Here is a 26,374-nt window from a genome sequence, read left to right as displayed (position 1 = left end):
GACTTCCAGCCCTGGAGCCAGCTAAATGATATAAGATAAACCAGCCTAGTTTAAAATTCTGCTACAAAAAAAGTTATACAAGAATCAGATCTGTCAGAAGTGATATCAGCATGTGGACAAAGACTGAAAAGCAGGTATAAACAAATAACAACAAGAGGTCTGTTAATAAGGTGTGTTTCTGGGATGTTTTTCCCAATTGAAAAATTTCCACTGCTACCATCATCACCGTCGTCAGTGTTATATGTGTTTATGTGACAAATGGCTCAGTGACTTAAGAGAGCAGAGCAGAGCACTGTCTGCAGAGCAGATAAGACACATCCAAGGCACGTCACCTGCAATGCTGGCCTCTTTATGGTGTCAAGCAGGAGACCGGCCCTGGTGGCCACTGCTGGGTTGACGTCCTCCACAGCTGTCAGAAAGCAGCAGAAGGCATGGGCCAGGGAGTACTTCAGCAGGTGGTTTTTGGTCACTGAGTGAATATCCAGAAATCTACAAATTACAGCCACTTTTTCCACTGCAACATAAAAGGCAGAGGACCAAAGAAATGGCATTATTTAGACAGTCTGAGAACTGAGCCCACCAAGAAAAAGTTAACTCTGGGCCCCCCCGACACATTGATTTTAAATACCAAAAGGAAGTTCTAATGCCACCTTCTCCAGTGTTCCATTTCATCTGTGCATCTGTGTACTCAGTGCAGTATTTTCTGCAGGCAGCCTTGATTTAGTGCTGGGTTGTTGGGGTTTTTTGCATTTTTTTTTAATGGTCTTGCCCTTGTTGAACTTCCAGCTACATGTCAAACTTTTCAGAATGCCTCCATGCTCATTTCTTTGTCTTTTCCATAGAGGTTCTGCAGGCTGCACGGGGAGGCAGGAGGTGCCCACCAGGTCTGGCTCTCGGTTCTGGATCCCCTACTCCACTCTTAGTATGTCACGATGTGAAATGACAACCAGTCTTCCTGGGGCTATAGAAGCCACATATTTCTTCCATGAATAAATGCACCCTTACTTGATAAATTTCTAAATCTCCCGCAAATCTATGTTAAATGATTCCAGCCACTCTTAAAACATAATTTTATAAAAAGTTATAGTAGCTAGTGAAACAATATAGTTCCGTGCAAATAAAGACGTTTCAGTACTTTGCTTAAGCTGTTCCAGCAACCTGGAATATTCTTGATATTATTTTCTGCTTATTGACACTCTACCATCCTTAAAGAATCTGCTGCTGAAATTCCAGCTGTTCTCTGAAGTCTACTTTGCCCTCCTAGAGTGGCCTCTCCATCCCATGAACTCCTGCAAAAATACTGTTCATTTACATACAGCATTTATGTGTTCATATATGGCTATATGACTTATCTCCTTTTGTGTTCTTGAATTATATTTATACCTTTATAGTTTCTTAAACTCTTCTTACAAGTTTATATTTGGTCTTATCAATTAAATTAGGAGCTTTTGGAGAAAAGGAATCAGCTCTTATACTCTTTTTATTGTTCCCATAGTACCTAGTACATATAGGATTTATTCAATAAATTCTTTGATTCACTTATTTAAAAAATATATATTAAGAACATATATACAACTAAGAAATCATCCTAGGTACTTGGGAGGAGATGGAAGTAAATGGAAAAATAAATTGTTATGGACTGAATGTTTGTGTCCTCCCCCAACAAATTCATATGTTGAATGTGATGTGTGATGGTAGGACTTTGGGAAGTAATTAGGTTTAGATGAGATCATCAGGGTGGGGTCCCCATGATGGCATTCATGTCCTTATAAGAAGAGGAAGAGAGATCAGAGCTCTCTGTCTCTCTCTCCACCATGTGAGGAGACAGCAAAAAGGTGGCCAGCCACCTACAAGCCAGGAAGAGAGCCCTCACCAAGAAAGTGAATTGGCCAACACATTGATCTTCGACTTTCCAGCCTCTGGAACTGTGAAAAATAAATTTCTGTTGCTTAAGCCCCCCAGTCTGTGGTATTCTGTTAGTGCAGCCCAAGCTGACTAATACGTGAATCGTTCACAAGTCTTGACTTCAAAGTCAAGTCAACTAAAACAGGCAAGTATAACTATAACTGAAATGTAATATAAAAAGCTGTAAATCCTACTGAGTTGTAAATAAAATGCTATGGAAGATCAGAAGATAAAGAAATGACTTTATCCACTGGGACATCATTGAGGGAACCAAGAAAGCGGAACTCAGTGTGGGCATTTGAAGGAAGATCAAATGGAGGTGGCATTTGAATAGGACCTAGAAGGGAAGACAATTTCAGGTGGAGAGCACAGAGTGGCCAAGACATGGTTGAGGGGAAGCAGGCAGCAATGGCATGTGTAGAAAGAAGAGAGGGAAATGAGGCTGCAAACACTTTTAGTTAGACCATGGGAGGCTCTGAATGTCAGGTTAAGGGGTCTGAACTGTATTCACTAGGCATTGAAAACCCATGAAAATTTTTTGAGGAGAAAAGTGACATAATCAGGGCTGTGATTCAGAAGATTAATCTAGCAACAATCTAATCTTTAAATTGTAATGAAAGAGCATAAACATTTATCTGCTTTATTTGTATTTAAATGCCTATAAAATGTTACCAATACCATGTTGTTTTTTGCTAGAAAATTTTAATCTAATTCCCTACAACATCACGTGCTATTATATAAATAAACCAGCCTCTGGAATTCATGGGGCATAAAAGGCAAGAACTCTTTGAGGTGGCCAGATGTTAGGGAACTGAGCTCTAAAGTATAATAGTTAACTCACCTGATGGAACTTCCATTTCTTTCCCAAATTTTTGAGACACTAAAATATATGGAACCATTCTGATGAGGCACACTATGGTATGCCAGCCCCACTTGCTGCCCCTTGAAGATGGGAGTCCTAGCAGATTGGGGTGACAGTGAAGCCAGCAGATGTGAGGCCAAGAGAACACATCCACGTTCCTTCCTGACCCTGTTCCTCTGAGAACTTGCCATTCTAAGCACTAGGAAATTGTACCCCTCACTGCACCAAACTTGGTCCCTGATGCTTCAATGGCAAGGGTATAACAGCAGAGATTCTCAAACTTCACCAATTACCAGAAGAACTTATTAAAAATGTAGATTCCTGGCCTCACCCCCTGAAATTCTGACTCAGTAAGTCTAGGATAGGGCCCGATAATCTGCATCTTTAACAAACATTCCCAGTTACTCTGATGCAAGCAACCTGTTAGATTGACAACATAATTTATCATTCAAGCCAGGACCCATCTGAGAGTAAACAAGGGTACAATTAATAAATACACCTGGACAGCAGGCATAACCTGGGACTGTTCTAGGCAAACCTGTGCAGAGTCACCCTACCTAAGGACACTGCAAAATACTATTATCAAAGAAGCCTGGCTAAGTAGAACCACAAAGAACACCAGCAAGCAGGACAATGCCCTTTAAAAACAAGGGAGGATAAAGGAAGGCCAGAAATAGATGTGGTGCCTGGACACCTGGTTTACCTTGTGACCAGAGAGAATTTTTAAGCTAATACAGAGGTACCTGCTTCAAACCTCATCTTCCAGTCCTTGCTGTTGAAGTTGCCATTTATAATTGTCCAGAAGATGTCAGCACCATGAGGAAGTGACAAAGCATGGAGAAGGAGAGGAACAGCCAATGAAGAGAGCTGGGAAAACTCAGATTTGACGACTCTCCACAGGCTGGGGAATCAAGAAGAGCAAAGTGGTCACAGTTATGATAACCTTTCTAGAAAAAAATCCTATTATCTGAATTTATAGGAAATGTGGTTAACAGGTAGCTAGTAGAGATTCTTTTGGTGAAATTACACTCAAGACACAAGACTTTAATCCTCTGATACACTTTTTCTATGCTCTATTCTATTAATGTTTTTTTTAAAGAAATTACTTTCATGTAACAACATAGAAAAATACTTACGACTTATGTTATTTTTTAACATAAAAATTATATATTATAAATTCAGGTATATAAATAAACAATGACTGTTAAATAATACACAAAATTGATATTAGTTATGTTAAGATAATGGGGTAAGTGATTTTTAAAAAATTTTCTTATAGTGAACATCTGGGGAGTTTTGTTGACTTTTTCCTGCCTACCAGCCTTTTCCTCTTATTCTAGCAAAGAACGACTCTCTTTCTATTAAGAAAAGCCTCTCCATCAACTGGCAGGGCTGTCAATCAAGGTGTCCCACCTTCCCTACTGTAAGAGTGATCACACACCCAGGTTGATCAAAATACTTCAATGCCATGAACAGAGCAATTAGTCTGGGGTGGGCATATGACCCGAGCCTGGGAAAGCCAGAATCCTTTTCCAGGTATCGATATGATCTGTCTCCTAAGATCTCAGGAACAAAATGCAGTGTTGGTCTAGAGCTGCTAGTGAGCTCTTTCCCACCTCACAGGGACAGCCTGCAGAGAAGAAGCCAACACAGATGGAAGCAGGCTAAGTGCTTGGGAGGGAGGGAGAAAGGGGAGGAGGGAGAGAGGGTGCGCGAGAGCCCTAGTAACGTCTCATGAGTACTGGCCATTCCTAAAACCAGACCACTATGGTCAAAATGTACCTCAGCAATTTTAGCTTAAGTCCGTATCAATTTCTACCAGGAAAATTCTGAATATATATTTTTAGTAATAATATATTATTGGTTTCAAATTATTTAAAGTATGCCTTTTGTTTGTTTTTGTTGTTATTTTGTTTTGTTTTCTATTTGGCTCCAGAGTTAATATCAGAATCAAAACTATTTGTGACTTTTAAAAAACTCCTAATGCACCACTAAGAGGGGGGGAGTGACATACATCTCCATTTACAGAGACCACGGGGAGGTACTTGTGCACTAGAGTTGCTTGTTTCTGAGAAGACATGCTAGAGCTCTGGAATGAAAAGAAACAATTTTCAAACACCACATGCTTCATCTGAGTCATGGAAATCAGACAAATATGGATCTAATCCCAACACTGCCATTAATTAGCTGCATAGCTATGTGTGAATTTCCTAACTTCTCTGAACTTACACTTGCTTCCAATGTGGGTTATATAAAATGAGATGATGCATCGTGCTTGACACATAGTGGGTATTTAAAAACCTCACACTACTGTTATCATTGTGAAGCTAAGGATGATGGTGCTTCCAGAACACAATAATAGACCCTACACAGAATGCAAAGGAAAAGAAGACGTAATCTGTGTCCTTGTGGAGCTTGCAATTTAGATGAAGAAGGCAAACCAGGTACAGCACTGCTAGAAAACCATCTCAGTGACAAAAGCCATGGATTTGGCCAGTCCCATGTGGCTTTCCCAGTTCTCTAAGGCAGCTTTCTTTGAAAAACACAGAGTGTCCTTTCCCCAGATCCCTTCATTGTCCGTCACAGTTTTTGTGTCAAGGTGGTACTTTGAGGAAAAAACCTGGGCTATGTAGCCCAAAGGCTGAGGCAGAGATCCCATGGCACCAGTAATCCATTTGGCTTGGGTTCGTGCCTGGTAGAGGTTGCTTCAACAATAAAAGATGGCCCACTTAGCATTCTCCCTCCCCTGGAATGCCCGCAGCTTCTGCCTAACTCTTGACCCTGCTCCTTCATCACTTTTGCCTGGACTTGCTGCTTGTCTCAGCTGTCACACTGATCCTTTCAGATTAGTCCTACTCTTCCCCACATCCAGGTCAGCCATGCTACCCTTCACCAGCTCCTCCCACTGCATCTGTAGAATCCCCATTTTATTAGGAGGAAAGTTCTTTAGACCCTCCACTTATCCCGTAGTATTCTTCTCTACTGGGTTGAATAATGTCCCCATCCAAAAGTATTCATGTCCACCCGAAACTTCAGATTGTGACCTTATTTGGAAATAGGGTCTTTGTAGATGTAATTAGTTAAGCTGAGGTCATGCTGGATTAGGGTGGGCCCTAAATCTAATGACTAGTGTCCTTATAAGAAGAGGAGAGGACACACACAGACACACTGACACACAGGAGAAAGTGACATGTAAAGATGGAGGCAGAAATTAGAGTGATGCATCTACAAACCATGGAAGGCCAAGGATTGCCCTGGCAACTGCCAAAAGCTAGAAGAGGCAATGAAGGATTCTTCCCTAAAGCCTTCGGAGGAAGCACGTCCCCACCAACGCCTTGATTTCAGACCTCTAGCCTTAGAACTGCGAGAGGATGAATTTCTGTTGTTCTAAGCCTCTCAGTTGGCAGTAATGTTACAGCAGCCCTAGGAGGCTAAGGCAGCTTCCCTAGCCTCCACCCTAGCTGAAACCTGACATTTTCCTGGTAACACAATTTCCCCTTAACCCTCTCTGTGAGTCTTCACCCCAGTGTTCCCTGGCTCCAAATGATCCTTGCTTCCCACGTCTTCCTCCAGGCCTTCTCTTACCAACCTCTTTCTTTTGAAACCCATTACATCTACTCGTAGGGCCCTTCTCCATTCCTTGGTGAATATGGTACCTGCTCAGTCTTCCTCCTCACCCAAGCCTCTGCTGATACCTTTAGTGAATCAAGCTCTGGTTTCATAGCTCTCCCACTTCCTCAGTCACAGTGGCCTTTATCTCTACTGGCTGAGCCACTGACCTCACCTCTCAAACACTGAGAACACTCAACTTTCCCCCTCTGACCCTGACTCAGACTTATTTTCCCTCTTTTCTATACCCTTCTCCTAAACATCAATCCTCTCCGGCTTCATTGCCTCCAGGCTAGATGAATCCCAGAGTCAACCATTTCATCACTCTGGAATTCCTTGTCGCTCTGATCTTCCACTATTATCAAATCACTAATTCCCACTCCTAAATAAACCCATTGCCCACTTTCTCCCATCCACTCCCAGGCCCTGGAGCATTAGTGAAAAAGAAACACAAATTCCTGCTAACTTGGTCCACCAGAAACTGGTGCTAGCTAACCTCAGCTGGACTTGAAGCTGGCAATTCTTTGGTCATTTCTTGTTGACTCCCCACTGCTTTCCTCACACGGGCTGTTCCATACTTTTTTCCATGTTCCTCAAGCTCCCAACCCAATTTCTATGCCCCCTACCTCTCAGCAGAAGACATCAGCACCTACTATTTTTAAGGTTCAGTCACCTGTTATGAATTCCCATTAACACTTGATTTCTTTTTTCCTCAAAGTCTCTCTCCTTTCAAAGGAAAGAGCATCCCTCCTCTTTTCCACCGTTGTTCTTTTAAAGCATTTTCTTGCCTTCCAGGACCTGGCCCCACCAACCTCTCCCTTTCCTCTGATCCTTTCCCACTGACATAAATATGTTCAGATCTTCTTTATCCTAAAAATCCTTGATGTCACTCCCTTTCCCCTCTAAGTATCTGATGTTTCCCTTCCTTTCCTAACAAACCTTTCAGAAGAAAGTTCTGTGTTGTATCTTTATATTCCTGAAGCCCTTGCAACATGCTCTTTGCACCCCCTTATATGTAAGTGGTTCCCAAGGATCTCTCTTTTCTCCATACTCATGCTGTTAAAGCACAACTCTGTCCCTGTTCATTTTTTTTAAGATTTTCCATAGATCACCAAACATCACTAAAGTCCCCATCTTCAAGGCCCTTCACACTTATGTCCCAACCTACTTCTCCAGCCTCATTTTCCATTTCTCCCCTAAAACCACACCATGCAGCAATAAATAAAACCTTGGTATCACCTAAGTATGCCCTGCTCATTTCTTCTTTCCAACTCTACCATCTGTTTACTTTTGACATTCCCACTTTCCACAAAATGTGCTGCCCATCCCAAATCTCTGCCTGTCAAAATTCTATCATTATCTTAATGCCCACCCAAATGGGATCTGTTCCTGTGCCCTTTTCTAGTTATCCAGAAGTGAGCTCTCCCACCTCTGAACAGTACACAACCCTCATCCATCACACGTCCCTTGGATTGAGAGTGACTTATATAGACACAAGGTGACCTTGTATCTCAGTTTATCCAAGATCTTAGTCCACTTTATGCTTATTGTTTTGAGGTTATGAAGATCACACCTATTCACTCTCAAAAGTAAACTAATTCGAATAACAAATTTTGTGGTCACCTTCTGTATACATAGTATTCAGCCCCTTCCAAACTAGATTGCAAATTCCCAAAGTGCCTAGAATAACAATGTACTTAGTGAGCCCTCAGTAATATCTGTTGAATGAATGAATGAATGAGTAAATGATCAAAAGGAGTAAAGGCAGATAGATCCTCAACTTGGTTTTGTCACCAAGTTAACCTCAACCAACCTTTACCTTTTTTTTATTACCTCATTCTCTTACATATAAAATGAAGATAATATTTTCTGACTTACTTCCAGAAAGACTGTAACACTCATTTTAAGGTTTTCAGGAAGAAAAACACCATGTAAATCTAGGGCAATATTTTACTATTTTTCTCAAAATGTCTCAGTCATCTCTAAAAAAACACCCTATCAGACAATATGTGGAGAGATTTTAGATGTCTATTATCAGTTCTATTTCAAGTAAGAAATTGAGTCTTTACTCAATTATACTCGGTAAATATTAACTTTAGTACTTATTGACATTTTTATACAGTACACTGTATTCATAAGCCATCTAACAACCAAAAGGCATAATATAATCCTTATTTTGCCTTTTCTATTTCTGCAATATCTAGCAAAGAAAATTACTATTGACATACTTAAAAATTAGACTAAATAGAAGAAATAAAACTAGTTTCTACAAGTGATTAGGCTGCCCTGGCTAAGAAAAATAACCAAATGAGTTGGTAAGTCTTACTCTAACTTTAATTTTCACAGCTAAAACCTAAAATATAAACAAACAAACAAAAAACTTAGGAAGACATACCTTGCAATCAACATATGATCCTGAATGTAGGCTAAAAATTGAGGATGGTCTTTTCTAGCAATGTATAAACATTCTCCATGTAAACAGAGAATCTTCAGGCAATTGAGCATATTAAAAAGAATGTCTGGCTCTTCAAACTTAGCCATTTCCTATGCAAAGAACCACATAGTTACTAAGTTTTCTAAAACAGCAATGCTACCAAACCAAAAATTCAAATATTTCAAAAAATATACCTGGAAAATGGTGTATATTAGTCTCAAAGTGACTGGAAGCTGCTGGTAACAAAACTTTCTTTCAGTATCATTCTTTATTGCTGTGAAGAAATAATCACACAAAGGTTAGCATGATTCCTCCTTTCCCCCACCGCTCATGAACTGATCAAAATCATAAAACCGAGAGGAGTAAAGAGAGATATGGTACATATGAGAAAGTGTTTGTGTAATGTTTTTATTTGCTCTCCAAGTTAGCATATATCCCTTCTATGGTGCAAGTGCAGGAAACCTTCTAGACTTAGGATTCTCAGCTTCCACTTTGCACTGTGCGGTGCATCACGTGTTCCAATGTCTTTGGCTCCATAAAGCGACCCAAGCCCAGCCCTGTGCTCCTCTGAGCAGCTAGTTCTGCTGCTCCCTGGAGGGCCTGGGGCCTGGCTAGGCATACTTTCCTAACTGAAAGGGAGACGAGCAGGCATTGAAGAGCGGTATTCAAGTTGTAATAGCACCCAGCGAGCGATTTATCCCAGGACTCACACAAAAAGGGAACATTTTGAAGAAGTTGAGCATATTCAACAACTACTTGTGGTTTTATCTTCTTGTGAGGATCTCTGAAACCCTCACTTCTCTTGTGGGAGGTGGTGTTTATGTGCATGAGGCGTGCTAGAGAAAAGGATTCACAAATTAACCAAATGTAGAAATTGGTATAAAATGTTTTCAAATTACCATTATCAGTTTTGGCAATTCCTAGGATCAGAGACAATGGGAGTGAAACCCTCTTGGCATATATACTAAATAGTTTATTGGGGATCTTCCACTCTAATGTATTTTAAATATTTGTTATCAGCATTCAACTCTATTTGGTCTAGTGTGAAAGTTTTAAAAATATTTTTAGTGGAAGACATATCCGACTGCTATAAGAAATAGGTGCCAGGCCCCAAAATGCAGAAAAAGGAAATCTAAAATCTCTAAAAGGAAGGGGAAATCACTGAGCACATGTCAGCTGAGCTCCCCTTCATTCTATGACAGGAGCTCAGGACCAGCGCCTGAAGGCCCAGAAGGCAGAAGCAGGATCAGGGTGCTGAGCATCAGGGAAGGCCGGTCATGGAGGAAAATTAACGGAGGCCTCCCTGAGGAGACAACTTATAACTGTGTCCTGCAAGACAGACAGCAAAAGGAAAACAGACCAGAAGCTTTGACAGGAGGCTTAAGGAGTGTTTGGGGGATATAAATCAAGCAAATGTTTAAAACAACTAGAGTTTAGAACAATTAAGCAAAGAAAAGAATAATGTATAGAAAAATATTGTTTAATTTTAACCATTGTTCAAATAAAATACTACATATAAATAAAAGTTTCAGTTAATTGATTTGTGTGCTATCTTGGGTTTAAAAACTATATTTGCGGGGCTGGCCCCGTGGCCGAGTGGTTAAGTTCGTGCGCTCCGCTGCAGGCGGCCCAGTGTTTCGTTGGTTCGAATCCTGGACACGGACATGGCACTGCTCATCAAACCACGCTGAGGCAGCGTCCCACATACCACAACTAGAAGGACCCACAACGAAGAATATACAACTATGTACCGGGGGGCTTTGGGGAGAAAAAGGAAAAAATAAAATCTTTAAAAAAAAAAAAACAAACTATATTTGCGTTAAAGAGTACAGGTTAGAGGATCATAAGTGAAATCCATCCTTCCTTTAGGCATTAATGCCTCATAGAAACACAGCCCTGGGCTTGGGCCTCAGCAAGTAATTAATTCCAAATAACCGGGAGACCTGGGTTCTAATCTCAATCCTGCCACTAACTAGTTGTACAATATTTGGATTTCCAATTCCCAGACTCCCACCCTAGGTATACCCAGAATTGAGGGTGGGTGGGTGGAGCTCGTTCATTTTGTTTGCGTTTCAACTCCTCAGACGATCCTGATGCTCTCTTACAGTTTGGGCAGCATGTTAAGCACAAAGCATAAATTAGGAATGAATAATACGAGCTACATGCCCATGGGCAAGTTGTTCAGTCCATCTGGGATGTATTTTCCTCATCTGCAAAGGAAGAAGGCTGAACCAGATCAGCAGGTTTCAAACTTCTTTTCAAGAGAATCCTTTGTTTGTAGAAAATCTGACTTAGAACTCCAACATATGAAATAGATCAAGTCAGAGCACTCTGGTTGAAGACAAGTGGGCACCTGGGTCTTTATGATTTGCCCCCATGTTCCCATCAATTGCCACCCTAATTAAGGAAGGTCCAGAAGAGACAAGACAGAGCTTGCACATCTCCAAGTACTTGCTGAAAACCAATGAAGTAGGTCATCTCAGGCATTCCTTCAAATTCTCAGTTTCAATGATTGTAAATAGTAGGAGCCGAGATATTCATACTCAACTGGTCATTTATACAATCCATGCAGAAGCAGTTAGTTCCGACCAAGCATTTTGTGGTAATGATGTAGTTACCTTGGTCTGAATAAGACCCCCAGGAGCTACACTGAACCCCACACAGCAGTCACTTAGTAATGTTTGTTCACTGAAGGAATAATGGACAGCCCACGCTTCCCAAACTTTGCTTCAGTGGGTGGGCCACCTGGAAGCCAGCTATTCTAGCAGTTCAAGAGAGTGGAAACAGAAAGATAAAAAGCTACTCAGATTTGCTCCAGGTCCTTACAAATTCCCAGAGTGCCACAGTGCAGATCTAGAAACCAGGCTTTCCCAGAGGCACGTGGGGTCACATCCTAAATTCCCAAAACTCCTTCAGAGTGTGAAGAGCTAGAGTATGATTCTGGCCAGCCTGCTATCTTGCTGTCCTCAATTAGCCCACACAGAGCCTTTAAGCAAACTAGAAAGAGGTGGACATTCCAGCTCTGAGCCAAGCCAACCAGCCTTAGAGCACAAGTTGCACAGCTATACACGGTGAGCCTGTGCAGAGTCCTGGTTAAGCCCCCGGGTGCAGAAGCTGCATGAGCTCAAGTTCCATCACCCCTCTCCCAGAACACTCTGCTTTGGCCAAATGCTCTGAGTAGCTGCTGAGTGTCAGCACCCTTGGCTTTAGCTGTTCAGCCTTGGTTCAGAGTTAACTCTCCATAGAGAACATGATACACCATAAACAGAAAAGTGATCATTTCCACATTAACACGGCAGCTTTTTGTTGATAACAAGCTCCTGCTGCCAGGAAGATGCTCAGTTACCTCTCTTCTACCAGAAGCATATCCTGGATCTGTTCACTTCATAATCTAGGGGGAAATGGTTCATTTGCACACATCTACACTAAGGAAGCCAAGTCTGTACTTGCCCAAGTTGATAGTAATCTAAGAAACCAGTGTGTGAATGTCAGGCCTGTGCAAACTGGGATGTGCACACAGCTCTCCCCCATGAGCCAGCATTCACCTACCAGCATGTTCCATGGGCTCGGTGCGATTTCCTGGGTTCTCCCCATGCTTGGTTGCTGGATTCTCCTCCTCCTCGCCTTCAGGACCAATAATAAACTCTGGTCTGGAGGAAAGGAGGCTATCCTCAAGGCTGTCTGTGGGCTCCTGAAACAAATATGACAAGCAGCCAGATGAGCAGCCCTTGGGGGATGTAAAGAACGGTTCCTCCTGGTTCAAGAAAGATGGACCGAGTGCCCTGTGCTGAGCCCTGGAGGGCAAAAGCAGCTGCCGCAGAAGAGACTTGAGCTTATTTCCATAATGGTTAAAGGAAATTTGGATCAGCTGTTACTGAAACATTTTCATTCCCTTGAAATAAATATGGACAATCTCGAAAACATTGTTAACTCTCCATAAACCTACTTTCCCATAGCTGCTTTAATCCTGTAATCAATGTTCCACTCACCAAATGATTCTAATCCATGCCCATTTTGCTCAATAACAGGACTTAATTAGCAGGGAATAATAAGGGGCTGACTGCAAAATGCTAAGATGCAAATACTGGGTGTCTGGAGAAGTCAAATTTTTAGGAGCAAGAAATTGCTATAACATGTGAGTTAAAGAGAGTTATGGCAACCCAAGTGTTCACCAACAGATGAACAAATAGACAAAATGTGGTATAAACATACAATGGAATATTACTCAGCCTCAAAAAGGAAGGAAATTCTGATATGTGCTACAATGTGGATGAACCCTGGGGACATTATACTAAGTGGAATAAGCCAGTCATAAAAAGGAAAAATATTATATGATTCCGCTTATATGCAGTTTCTATAGTAGTCAAACTCATAGAGACAGAAAGCAGAATGGTAGTTTCGAGGGGGAACGGGGAGTTACTTAATGGGTATAGAGTTCTCATTTTGCAAGATGAAAAAGTTCTGGAGATTGGCTGCACAGCGATGTGAATATCCTCAACACTGTATGTACATTTATATATAATATGTTATATTTGTAAATGTGTATGTAAAACAAGCTGCAAAAATATGTGGAAATGAGAAGATTAAGGAGAGAGAGAGAGTGCACTAAATATGGCTACTGTTTAAAATATCCATCTCTAGTTACCCTCCTATCCCAGCATTTTTCTTTCTTTCAAGTACCACCTTCAAATATCCTCTTTTAACATCATCCTCTTTTAGCTAATACTTTAACCAGAAAACATTTTTTTTAAGAATTATTTGACAGCCAGCTCAAAGCAAGAAGGAGATAAAGATTGATAGGATACGGGAAGGATGCCAAGAAGAAAGAAACAAGTGCTTAAAACGGTGGCTGGGAGGGCTCTGAGAGGAGCTTCGGCAGCTTCACAGTTTTGCTAAGGCTGACGCCGTTCCTCAGTCACCCGTGAACAAGACACTACCTCAAAGTACAAACTGAGTCTCGTGAGATGAGATACGGTGAGAAGTTTCCGGCTGCATATTGACTCTTCTACACACGCCCACGTTTCCGTCATCCTCCTCCGAGGCGGCAGGGACTGCAGTGGCCTGTCTGGCATACTAGTCTAAGCCTCCTATAGCCCACCCCTTGTGTCCTCACTCTCGTGCCCTCTGCCTGTCCTGGAAGGGAACTAAAGAGCTAAGGCGGCTGATGCGTGCAGTGGAAGCCACGTGTTCCAAGACATAGTCCTCTTTTATTGATGAGCATCTCTCCCGTAAGACTTTGCGAAAGGAAAACTGAATCCTTTAGCTTCACCTCCAAATTTGATATTTTAGGCACATGACAAATGTCAAAGGCATTGTGCATATGTTCCAGTGGCTCAGATTCTCCACATTTACGCTTATTCCTCCTTGTTCCATGGGTTGGTGGTGTGAAATAGACACAATATAGAACTCCTGCTGGGACAGGGCAGAGGCTCAGGACACCCGCCTCCACCTTCTTCGCCCTCTCCTTCCCTTCCTGAAAGACAGAACTGTACTTCATGTAGCTACTCCCTCAGTGCTTAAACCACAAACTACTTGGACCCATGGCTATTACCACCCACAAGGGCACAAAGGACCCTTAATTTCAGAACCCCTGGGCGTGTTTTAGTCTTTTACTTTTCCTCTCTCTTCTTGACATGATCAACTATTCCCTCCTTTTCTAAACTTTCTCCTACTTTGGCTTCGGAGTTAGTGCTCTCCCTCAGTTTTTCTCTTGTGTCTCTGGCCTCCTCTCGATTGATTTCTGCTCTTTACTTCCCCTGTTTTCCCCTGTTAAGAGCTGGTACTTCCCGGAATTCTAGCCTTAGGTCTTCTCCCTTCTCATTCCGTACAGCCTACCACAACATGCTGGTGACTGCAAACTTTATCTACTTCTGATATTTCTCTTAAGAACCAAATCCACATATCTGATGGTGCTTGGCATCCCCACTTGGACATCTAAAAGGTGTCTCAGTCTACTATGTCCAAGTGTGGCTACACCATATCCCACTCCTGCCAAAAAGAGGGTGTGGAGAGAAGGGAACCCTTGTTCACTGCTGGTGGCAGTGCAAACTGGTGCAGCCACTATGGAAAGCAGTATGGAGTATCCTCAGAAAATTAAGAATAGATCTACCATATGATCCAGCTATCCCACTGCTGGGTATTTATCCAAAGAACTTGAAAACACAAAGGCATAAAGATACTTGTACCCCTATGTTCATTGCAGCATTATACACAATAGCCAAGACGTAGAAGCAACCTAGGTGTCCATCAAGGGACGAATGGATAAAGAAGATGTGGTATTTATACACGATGGACTACTACTCAGCCATAAGAAATGACGAAATCCAGCCATTTGTGACAACCTGGATGGACCTTGAGGGTATTATGCTGAGTGAAATAAGTCAGAGGGAGAAAGCCAGATACCATATGATCTCACTCATAAGTAGAAGATAAAAACGACAAAAAAAAAAAACACATACCATTGGAGATTGGACTGGTGGTTACCATTGGGGAAGGGGGCGGGGGGAGGGCAAAAGGGGTGGTTAGGCTCACATGTGAGGGGATGCACTATAATTAGTGTTCGGGTGGTGAACATGATGTAACGTGTACAGAATTCGAAATATGATGTACATCTGAAAAAAATAAAAATTAAAAAAAAAAAAGATCACTTCTCCTATTACAGTAACAATCTGCTGTAGATGGCAACGTTATCAGCTCCCAAGCCAGAAAACGTGGATTTGTCCACAACTTTTCCACACTGGAACACCGAGTGCTGCTCATTCTCTTTCCTAAAAATGCATCAGGCCCTCCCCTTCTCTTCCTCACCACCACCTCTCAGTTCAGGCTCCCTTATTCTCTTCCCTGAGTGACCACATTAACCTTCTGACTAGATTCCTGTCCCGAGGGCCAATCCTCCAATCTCTCTCCTCGCTGGCCAAATGAATTTCTCAAATTCATTGAATTCTACCACTACCCTGATTCAACTTCTTTAGGATTCCCCCATTGTCGCCAAGACAAAATCCAAACTTCTTAGTTTGGCAGACAGAGCCCTTAATAAATGTGAACATAAAACTGAGTCTAACTTTCTCCACTCAACTCTCACTACTTTCCCATCCTCCTCACCACTCTCACAACACTGAACCACCTTAAGTTTCCTGAGTGTATCATTCCCTCCTTTCCGCTGTATCATTTAAACAGAGAGTTTTCTGGGTCTCCAAGTGCTTCTCTCCTACCACCTTCATTTCATTGACTCCACTCCTCCTTCAAATATAAGCTTAGGAGCCACCTCCTCCAGGAAGACCTTCTGGATCCCTATCACACCTCTAAGCTAGATTTGTTCCCTCTCTGTACTCCCATAGCTATCTTGTTCATATCTCTCTCATAATGCTCATCACTCTGTCCTATGTTTTTTCATTTAATTAAACATTTTCCTGATTAGACTCTAAGCGTCTTGATTTTAATTTGTTTTTGCATCATCTTTTACTATAACTGTTTCAAAGTAAGTACCCAATGACAATGTTAAAAGACCATACTGTAGAGATGTTATTTTGCGACAGGTAGAACTAATGAGTTAAGTGGGCCGAAAGGTATTTACAAACAAAAGAAACACTTTACTGTGTGTATGCTATACCTCAAAAAAAATTTTTAAAGAAGTCACTTTCTACCTAGACAACCTTAGGAGACAGGAAGAAAAAGAGAAGATGGCAAACACTGACTCAAATAATTCAGGTCCATCTACCTAGGATGGTATGAGGGTATTCTGGTGATGTGTGAGTCTTAGCAGGAGAGCAGGCTAAACAGGGAATAACAATGTATGGAGTAGCTAATGTATGGCATATATTAACTGTTTCCTGTTCAAATGGTTTTCTTGGAAAGCAGGAAATAAAAACGAAGTTTTTATTGGTTGTTGATGAAGTCAATGGATTTTAGAAACTGAGGTCACCTAGGAATTCTCAGTGTCCACACCCAGTCCACTTACTCAATATTTGATATGCAGGTTTTATACCATTCACTGTTATCTAAACTTTGTAATATAACTTTGTGATAAAAGTTATTTCAAGAATATCAGTAATGCCTTGTATTTATGAAAATTTTATGAATGGATGTGCTACAACCCTACCTCCAGACTCAAGAATTCTAAGTGAAGAATTCTGTATCATGTAGTTCCATCTCATACCCCCTTCCAGAAGCCTGAGTTGGTGGAAGGAACAGGAAAACTCTCTTTTAACACAGTCTCACGTATAACCCAGCATGGAGCATAAGATAACACTGGAGGAAGACTCCATCACACCAGCCACTGCAGTCCTTATTACTAACAGAAATGGCTCATCTCATTTCGTCCACTGCTTACCACCAGCCGGCTTTCTTCTTTAGGAGCCAGTCTCTCCAGGAGTTCACAAGCAAGCTGATAGCACAGAATACTAGACTGACATAAGTTACACTCAATTGCTTTTTCCTCCTTCTGGCATGTGTGGGAGCCCCCCCAGGGGGCTTGGAAGACATTGTTTATAATGGAAATAATGTCCTTTGATAGGCTGTGCTCTAAACCCATCGTGATCCCATCATCTTGTAACTCCATCTGAAAGACACCAAAAAAAAAGGCCAAAAAAAAAAGAAGGAGTTTGGTCCTTTTGTCCAATATTTCATTGGCATACTAATTGGGGATAATTTTCACTAACTGACAATATTAAATTATTTAAAGATGATAAGGCTTATAGAACATGAATATACATTGTTTTCCATGGATTCTTGTAAAAAGAATATAAACACAAGACAAAGTAATGGGAATTATTTTTAAAATCATGTAGGACATTTAAAAGAGAGGTTTTTTTCAAATTTATCACTTTGTGAGATTTACACATTTAAAAAAATGCTCCTGACTTGGTGTCCAGATCTTGATTTCTAAATACCATCATCCACTAAAAAGAACCAGGGCTCCTTGAGGAAATGGCTGATTTCAGGATTGGGGCTAGGAAAATATAAAATGAGCCTGGAACATCTTGTCATGCCAGCAATTAAGGTAGTGTTCAAAGAATGATGAGAACATGTCAAAAGAACACAGGAGCCAGCTCAAAGGGACTCTTACTGGCCAAATATGGACAGTATGAACATCAAAATAAATAATCATAGTAAAAGATTTTAAGCCACTGAATAAAATAAGAGTCCATGAGAACATGCAGGTATAAGCAGATAAACAAATAAATATATACACGGGACAGAAGGCAGAACTGTTCCTTCGGGAGAATGCCAGCTAATGAAAGAAATGATGGAATTAGAAAATTATCATTTGGTAACCATCATAGTAATAATTGATTCAGGCATGAATCATCATGGATGCTAAAACTAGTAAGTTAAAGTCTGAAGAGAAACAGGAAATCTCAGTCTTAAAGGCTCTCCCTCCAAGTTACTTATTAATTACAAAGGGGTGACTTTGTAGTTGAGAAATCTGGCCTAAATCACCCTAATGGAGTTATCACCACCACTAAGGGGACATTATCATGTCATGTGCTTCCTGATATGATGCACTGCAAAGGACATAACATCACATCTGTTGTATTACTGCCAAAAATGCTTAACCCAAATCAATTCACAAGGAAACATTGGACAAATTCAAATTGAGGGACGTTCTACAAGATAACTGGACTGCACTCTTCAAAAATGTCAAGAACACGAAAGATAAACAAAGACTGAAGAACTGTCCTGGATTAAAGAAGACTAATGAGACAGGACAAACATTTGCAATGAGGGATGCTGAACTGCATCCTCCATCAAAAACAATTTTTTTCTTTTGCTATAAAGATGATATGATTATTATAACAATTTAAAAAATGAATAATTTCTGTAAGTTAGATAATAGATAATACTATTACAAGAATATTAATTTCCTGATTTTGCTAACTGCACTTGGTTATGTAAGAGAATGTCATTTTTCAGAACACACACTCTGAAGTGTTTAAGGATACAGGAAGTTCATGTTTGCAGCTTATTCTCAAATGGTTCATTAAAAAAATCTACAATTCGAGCCAGCCCTGAGGGCCTTGTGGTTAGAGTTCCACGCTTTCAGCGCTTTGGTGGCCTGGGTTGCGGGACCATACCACCCGTGTGTCAGTAGCCATGCTGTGGTGGTGGCTCACATAGAAGAACCAGAAGGACTTACAACTAGAATATATGACTATGCACTGGGGCTTTCGGGAGGGGGAAAAAAAAGGACAATTGGCAACAGATGTTAGCTCTGGGTGAATCTTCCCCAGCAAAAAAAAGAAAAAAGAAATCTACACTTCATACATACAGAGATTAAGAGAGAGAAATAAATGTAAATGTTAAACATCTAGAGAATTTGGGGGATGAATATTTGGGAATTCTTTCTACTATTCTTGCAACTTTTCTGCAAGTCTGGAATTATTTCAAAATAGAAAATGAAGAAGAAATGTTCTCCTAACCAAAGCCTTTTAAATTTCTCTTTTAAAATTACCTTCAAAAATCAATTTATAAAATATATTAAAATCAGCCTATCACTGTAGAGTTGTACCTAGCTCTTCCTAACAATAGCATTACCCAATTTGTTCACCAAATTTGTTCAACAGCGTCAATTCTAATGATGCTGGGGGGTTTCTAAAACTCATATCCAATCTCATATGTCAACATCATTGCAGATATTCATACAAGTATTTTTCAGGCTCTTTAGGAAATCCTCAAAGGAGTTTGCGAAGTGTCTTGAGTGATGTTGCATCATTTCAGTAAGTGTGAAGAACACATGGAAAGAAGCACTATACATTACAATGCTTTCTCTAATTCTTCACCTCTGAACTAAAGGAAGTTCATGCCTTAGCTACCTGCTTCAGGAGAAGATCAAACATGAGGATGAAACAATTTAGATTCATTTCATCATCTTCACAATCAAAGTCAATAGTCCTTCCTCCTGGGTGTCCAAAATTCTTGAAAGGGCTACGAAATGGACTACGCATAGGACTCCGAAATGGACTCTGAAAAGGACTATGAAATGGACTCAGCATATTGTGCTGAACTCGTCGACCAGGATCAGAGGCAACACTCACCTAGAAGAGAGAACATCAACACACATAAGTGAACTTGCAGAAGTTCAAATGACTGTATAAAATTTTGGGAGGACTCTGTGGAAGGTGTTTCCAGCTGTCAAACTGATTTCCTTCCTTAGTCAATAGCATTGGTACCTCCAAATACTATGGATCTTCTCAAAATATAAAAATGAGAAATAAAATCATCCCAACTTTATGCCTAATTGTCAGGGAACGAAACATCAGCACCCTGAAGAATGAAGGTGGCTGTCTTTGCCATTATATTTTTCATCCCATAAAACATTTCCAATTAAACTGAATTGTCCACATCTACCTAAAACCATAACTTGAAAACTGAGAACTTACAAAAGTAAAATATTGCAAGATCAGTTTTAGAATCACAAGCACAGAATCTCAGATTGATATAACTAGTTAAAGAAGAACGGCCTCTGGGTATTATAATTATTAAACTATCATGAGAAAACAACATATGTCAGACCTGTTGTACTGGTCATTCTCTATTTGCCAACCCAAGCCTCCCCGCTCTCCCCAGGCCCTTAGTGTCCTTCTCTGCCCTGCTCTACGCCTGAGGATGCCAAGAACTGAGGCTCTCTTAGCTCTCTTCCTGGCTGGCCTCCAGTTGGGTTCAGTCAATGGGAGGCACCAGCAGAACAGCTACTCTGGAGGAGACAGAGGTAGGAGCATTTCTCCCCGCCCCCTGCCTGCTTTGAGGCATCTCTGGCAGTCTCTCCATTACTCAGCAGCTCCTGTACCCAGCCCTTCCTTATAATTTCAGCTCCCAATGAGCTCCAGGAACTCTTTCCCTTGTTTCGTCAACCTTAGGAGTATAATGGCTTTCTACCGAACTGTTGCTGGCCTCTGAGTCCCTCACCAACCCTTATTGCTCCCTTACCCTATCCCATAACTCTGTAGGCAGAGTCTCCATGAAAGTCTCTTCATTTGAACCATCTGGGATAAATTCTGTAGCAGGACCCTGACTACATACCTGTACGTCACTCTCAAATCATATTTTATCTCTTAAAGTTGTCTCTAATAACCAGAAAGCTCCTTGAACACGATATTTAAAGTAAAGGGGAAGAGTATCCATTAAGAATCAGAATACCTGGATATTGACAGAGTTATCTATGGCAAATCACTCCATTCACTGAACCTGAGGTTCAGTAGTTGTAAAATAAGGACAATGAGTTCTTCCCCAACTGCCTCACACAATTCTGTGATGTCCTTAATTGTGAATACATCACACAGTATAAAGTGCTGACAAAGTAATGTAACATTAAAGATTACAGAAGAAAGAAACAAAATATAAATGTTTGGCAGCTGGTTTCTAGGAGGCAGATGAGCAAAGAAGTATGATTAAAAAACAGAAGGCACTGAATACAAACTACGATCCCATGATTGTATTTTCTAATCCCTAGATATCAGGTGGGATGACTGGAAAACGGTACGGAAAGGCATGACAAGGAGAGAGCTGAGAAGTGTCCTCGCCCACCGACAGGAGAGTCAACCTCTCCAAAACTGGCCGTGGTCTGGGCATGTCAGTACGTCAACAGAACTCTATCGGGGCCTCCACAGAAAAATTATCAAAATTCCAACAGTTTTCATACACTTCGGACCAGACTATATGGACTTTTCCCAACCACGGAGGTACAAAGGGGTCAATAAAATGGGCTCAGTTGGTTCATAGTGACAGCATCACTCACAGTCACCAGCCATTGATCACATCTTCCAAAAACACAATAGAAAAAACATCCAAACTCCTCCTCCTCAGAGTGAAGCAGTGATCTGCCCAGCAGCTGGTAAAGAATTCTCATTTGCCAGGAGACCAAAAAAAAGCTACCCTTTTTCCTTTCATCAAGGGAGAAAGATAGCTAATAGGGGCGTGTAGGAGAAAAATGCAAAGGAAAATGAAAATCCAATAACTTAGTGGTTACAGACTATACCAACATATTTTAGATAAATGTTTTCTGTTATTTAATGTGCTTAAAAGAGTAACAAACAGAGTGTGAGATGGGATGAAAAGGCATTTTCAGAGAAGTTTATTATGATGCTACTTTTAGGCCAAGTATAATTGACAATAATAATAATAGCGGTGAAAAGTGACAGGATAGTGCGAAAGAGCCGGGCAGGGCTCCACTCTGCTGTCCACGGGGGCGCTAGGGGTCGGAGTCAACTCAATGGCGCTAACAACGACAATAATAATGGACGAAATCTTAAGAAAGACAAAAAACAGTTGTGGCAATAATTACCCTTCGAGCTGCAAGGTTCCCCGCCAGTTCACTGACTCTTGATTTTCTCTGATTTGCCAGCTCTTTGACAGAATTAACTCCATCAGAAAACATGCTTATTAACAGCTGAAGTGGAACCATGATGTCTAACTCCGATAATACCTGAAGAAAAAAGGTATATATCCCCCCAAAATTTAAACTTTAAAACTCAAAAAAACTACATTTAACGTATTTTTCCAAAGTGTACTATTGAACATAGGGACATTTAGCCTTACACATATTCTATCAGTAGAGTCATCCTCAATTTTTTGTACTAAAAAAATCAAAGCTATCATTAAACCTCCCCCCTTCCCACTCCCCACATCCAACAAATGGTCATGTTCTTTCTTTTAATACTTCGAAGCATCTCCTGATGCTGTCCCTTCTTTTCCATAGCACTGCTAGTGCCTTCATTCATCGCCTTTCTCCTGGACTAGTACCATCTGCCAGTGCCTTCCTCTGGCCCATCCCACGCTGACCTCAGTGCCCCATCCATCGTGCTCTCTGGTACAAACTCAGGTATCCTTCTGCTGAAATCGTTACTTTATCTGTAATAAATTTTCTGGAAATAGATGCCACCTTCTTTTAGACAGAATGAATCCATCCCTCTTCTCTACTTTCTTAGAACTTTATACATACCTTTAATAGAGGAATTATCACTTTTCATTATATTTGATTATTTGATACTATCTCTCCCACTGTGATCTCCTTGAAGAAAGGAAGTATGAGGAAAGGACCGTTTCTTGCCCCATTTTTATCCCAGTGCTTATTACAGTGCCTGGCACAGAGGAGCTCTACAAAGGTTTCTATGATTAATAAACGAGTCAACTCCAATCCTTATATTGTGCACTCTATTCCCCAAATGCTTAGACTAGCAGTTTAAACCGTCCTTCAATTGCAGCATCCTGTTTTCAAACCAAACCTGTGTCAGAGCCCAGTCCATAAAACATGTCAACTGTAATTGTTCCAGCTATGGAGGGGACAGAGGTTTATGGCCCTAGCTGCTGACCCCTAGATGGCACAGTTTAAAGGGTGTGTAACTGAGTAACAACATCTAGCCATCTGTAGGAAGACTGGCTTTCCTAAAATGGGAAATTATCTTATTGAGATCTACTTGGAGATGAAAGTTAAAATTCTGCATCCGAAAGGCGACTTTTTTTTAAATGGCCCCTTTATTTGTTGCCAGTTGTGAAAAATATTGTTCCTTAGTTGAGAAGCAGAAAGGCATTTTCACAACTTGAAAAGCTTTGGGGTCACGCCCTTCCCTGACACAGAAATGTACTGCCCCCGTGGCCAGTCTAAACATGGGTGCTGTCTCCTTTTTGAAACTGCCTGAGCTTGGTATTCCAGTCAAATTAATGAACTTTTATTGAACATCCACTAAATACAAAGCATGTGCCAGATGCTAAGAGGAAAGGACGAAGGGAGTTATAAATTCACAAATGAAAAACCCTGGTCCCTGCACTCAAGGCATTTGTCATCAGGAGAAGAAAAAGACAAAAATGAACTAGAATAATAGACAGAAATAGAATTCACACAGAGAACCCGTATGACTACTGGGGGAAGGAATCATGAATCCTGATGGGATGTGAAGTAGCAGAAAACCATTATGAGGTCATTTTTGAGTTGGATTTCAAATGATGAGCTGGAGTTCACACATGGAGACAGGAAGGAAAGTCATTCCAGGCTGAAGGATCAGCATGAACTACTCCCTAAATCAGCAGCTCTCCACGTTTCCAAGTAAAGGACGGACTTCATATCAAAAGATTTAACAGAATCCCACGAGACAGCTGTTATACTTTTAGTATCTATTGATGGAAAAATTCATAAGGACCAAAAGCTACGATAAACTCAGTAATAGTATTGCACAGATTTGTATTTCATTAATCACAACATAGCTACATATATTTGAAATACAGCTATTTATCTATGCATACGAGACAGTCCTCAGCAAACATACGGATTTATGGACTCTGCAATAACTCCCTCCCCCTCCACCTGGGGACCTAAAGTTCATAGGCTAATAACTATTGCCCCAAATGGTCAAAAGTATCATTCACTTACATGAAGCCACAGTAAAGCTTGTTCCTGCACAGAGGATGGGTATCCTGTGAACCGACAGCTAATAAAGCCAAACATCTCTTCCATTGAAAAAGGTAGAGGACAGAGCTCAATGTCAAACATTTTGCTGGAAAGCAGAGCAACAAAAGTAGATGACAATGGGCATATATTAGGGTCTACTGTTGCATTTCTAACTATATCTTATTTGGGGGGCCAAACACTTTAGTCTGTGTTCTGAACTGTTATTAGCATGTTCCATTTCACCGTAATAGCTTATGTCATTGGAATAGCTATCTTATAAATAATTCATATGGTTGTTAATAACATTAGTGTTCATACTCAAATTAGGTTTAACAGAATAAATTGCATTTCTGAGGAATTAGAGTTGCTCTGCAGCATCTAAAAACATTTTTTCTTTGCATTTTTCCCACTTTATCCAAATCATAATTATATTTGAAAATGAACAAACAATATGATGTATCTATTTATTATTCCACAAGAATAAAATCCTTTCTGAACAATTCCAGATCATCTGAGCACAATTTATAGCAGCTATTTCATTTTGGGCCTTCAAATTTCTCCAGAGGGTTGTCAAAAAGTAAAGGAGATTATACAAAATGTTTAGCACAGTGTCTGGCACACAGAGTGTGCTCAGTAATGTTAGATACTGTTATAATTACAGTGACTTCATTCAACTACTTACCCACCTTAATACTTCCCTGAACTCTTTTAACTGGTTCTCTGGGACTTCTGTTCTGACGGCTTCCAGCCACTCCGGCATAACGCACTCCCACACAGACTGACTGATCACATTGTAGGGGATCAGGCAGAGGATTCGGTTGAGCCCCTCCTTCAGCTGAGTCACTGTGCTGCAGGACTTATCCCAGTAGCCACCGACCTGGCGGCGTTTCCACAGCCACGGGGGAAAGAACAAAATGCACTTGTCACAACCATACTCAAGACTGCCTAAAGGAAACGGGTGCAGAGAACGACCACGGTCCGTGACATCTGCATCCCGGGCCGAGTATCTTCAGAGAGAGGTTTGTAAGAATCTACAAACTGCCAGGATCCATTAGACAAAAAAGAAACCATAATTACAAATAGGTCCAAATATTAATCTCAGACTGAATTTGAACTATTCTACTGCAGACTTTCCAAATTACACATGAATTGAAATTCCAAAGATTTATTCCTAACAGGATGAGCATACTGTGGAAGTAATGTTATTGCTAAAGTTTGACAAAACCATTACAAATATGTGCAGCTATACCTGCGCTTCAGAGGAACACACATTCCTACTGCTGTACATTTTGTGTTGAAGATATTTCATTAGAAAAATAAAGTGACAAAGAGCGCTATTTTTCTCTATGCTGCATATTCCTCCACAATTTTTTCTTCCTAAGAATGTTCTAAGGCTGGTTGAATCCATGAATAAAAAAGATTGGTATTTTTTACTAATCAAGATAGTATATTAATTTTCTGGTGCAGAAAAACTTAAAATCACAAATTAGGTTCTGTTTATAATTCTGATTTTAAATAAAGATCCTATGTTCTTACTATATGTATCAAAGTAACAACGGGTTGACTGGTCCTGAACCTTTACCACGTAACACAAGATTTGTGGGAAACTACCTCATTTTAAATGAATCCAATTTTAAATGTTTAATTATTACATCTAGAATTCCAGATTATTCAAAACAATCAAAGCAATTCTATTTAAAGCTCAAATATCTATTTGGTACCATATTGGCCACAATCCTAGATGACTGACTAGATATTTTCGGAAAGTGACTGTATTTCTGGGATTGTTGTTGTTAGTCACATGGACTCAGAAGAGCTAACATTGATAGTGTTGAGATCGTGGAATATGTCACTGTTGAGGTTCCTTTGGCTCGGTAATTTATGGTTAAGCCACATAAAAGCCTATTGGTTTTGAGTCACATTTTGGAACAGGTATTCCCATAGAGATCCTAAATTGTTAACAGCCAGACAGTAGATCCTTTGATTTGGAAATGTTTTTATATTTTAAAGGATTTTTAGAGAGTTCTCACCTCCCCAAAAATGTCCTTTTACCAATATAGGAGGATCAGTTTGAAAAAAGGACACAAAACCAGGATCACTGCTAGCCTAAAAGACTCCCATAACAAAATTCAAGGACAGAAATCAGATTTAAAACAAAAATTGAAATCCTCACCCACCATAAACT

The 26,374-nt window shown here is 40.6% G+C and overlaps 1 protein-coding gene across 14 annotated transcripts in view; it reads right to left on the bottom strand.

The window, feature by feature from the left end:
- Positions 1-26,374, bottom strand: part of UNC79 (unc-79 homolog, NALCN channel complex subunit) — a 244,827-nt gene that overhangs the window by 100,237 nt on the left and 118,216 nt on the right. For 12 of the 14 annotated variants that reach the window (XM_070514220.1, XM_044774252.2, XM_044774247.2 and 9 more), the window contains exons 15-24: positions 24,876-25,066; positions 24,172-24,295; positions 22,090-22,230; positions 19,622-19,843; positions 17,140-17,367; positions 12,360-12,501; positions 9,005-9,084; positions 8,772-8,920; positions 3,511-3,668; positions 333-514 (exon numbers count right to left, since the gene is read on the bottom strand). In XM_070514220.1, coding sequence (XP_070370321.1) covers positions 333-514; positions 3,511-3,668; positions 8,772-8,920; positions 9,005-9,084; positions 12,360-12,501; positions 17,140-17,367; positions 19,622-19,843; positions 22,090-22,230; positions 24,172-24,295; positions 24,876-25,066 — 1,617 coding nt within the window. The remainder of the gene's footprint in view (positions 1-332; positions 515-3,510; positions 3,669-8,771; positions 8,921-9,004; positions 9,085-12,359; positions 12,502-17,139; positions 17,368-19,621; positions 19,844-22,089; positions 22,231-24,171; positions 24,296-24,875; positions 25,067-26,374) is intronic. The other 2 variants (XM_070514224.1, XM_070514222.1) reach the window with 1 other exon arrangement.

Source organism: Equus asinus, chromosome 7 (genome assembly GCF_041296235.1).
Source record: "Equus asinus isolate D_3611 breed Donkey chromosome 7, EquAss-T2T_v2, whole genome shotgun sequence".
In the NCBI taxonomy this organism is placed as follows: domain Eukaryota; kingdom Metazoa; phylum Chordata; class Mammalia; order Perissodactyla; family Equidae; genus Equus; species Equus asinus.
This window is presented reverse-complemented; position numbering and strand designations above follow the sequence as displayed.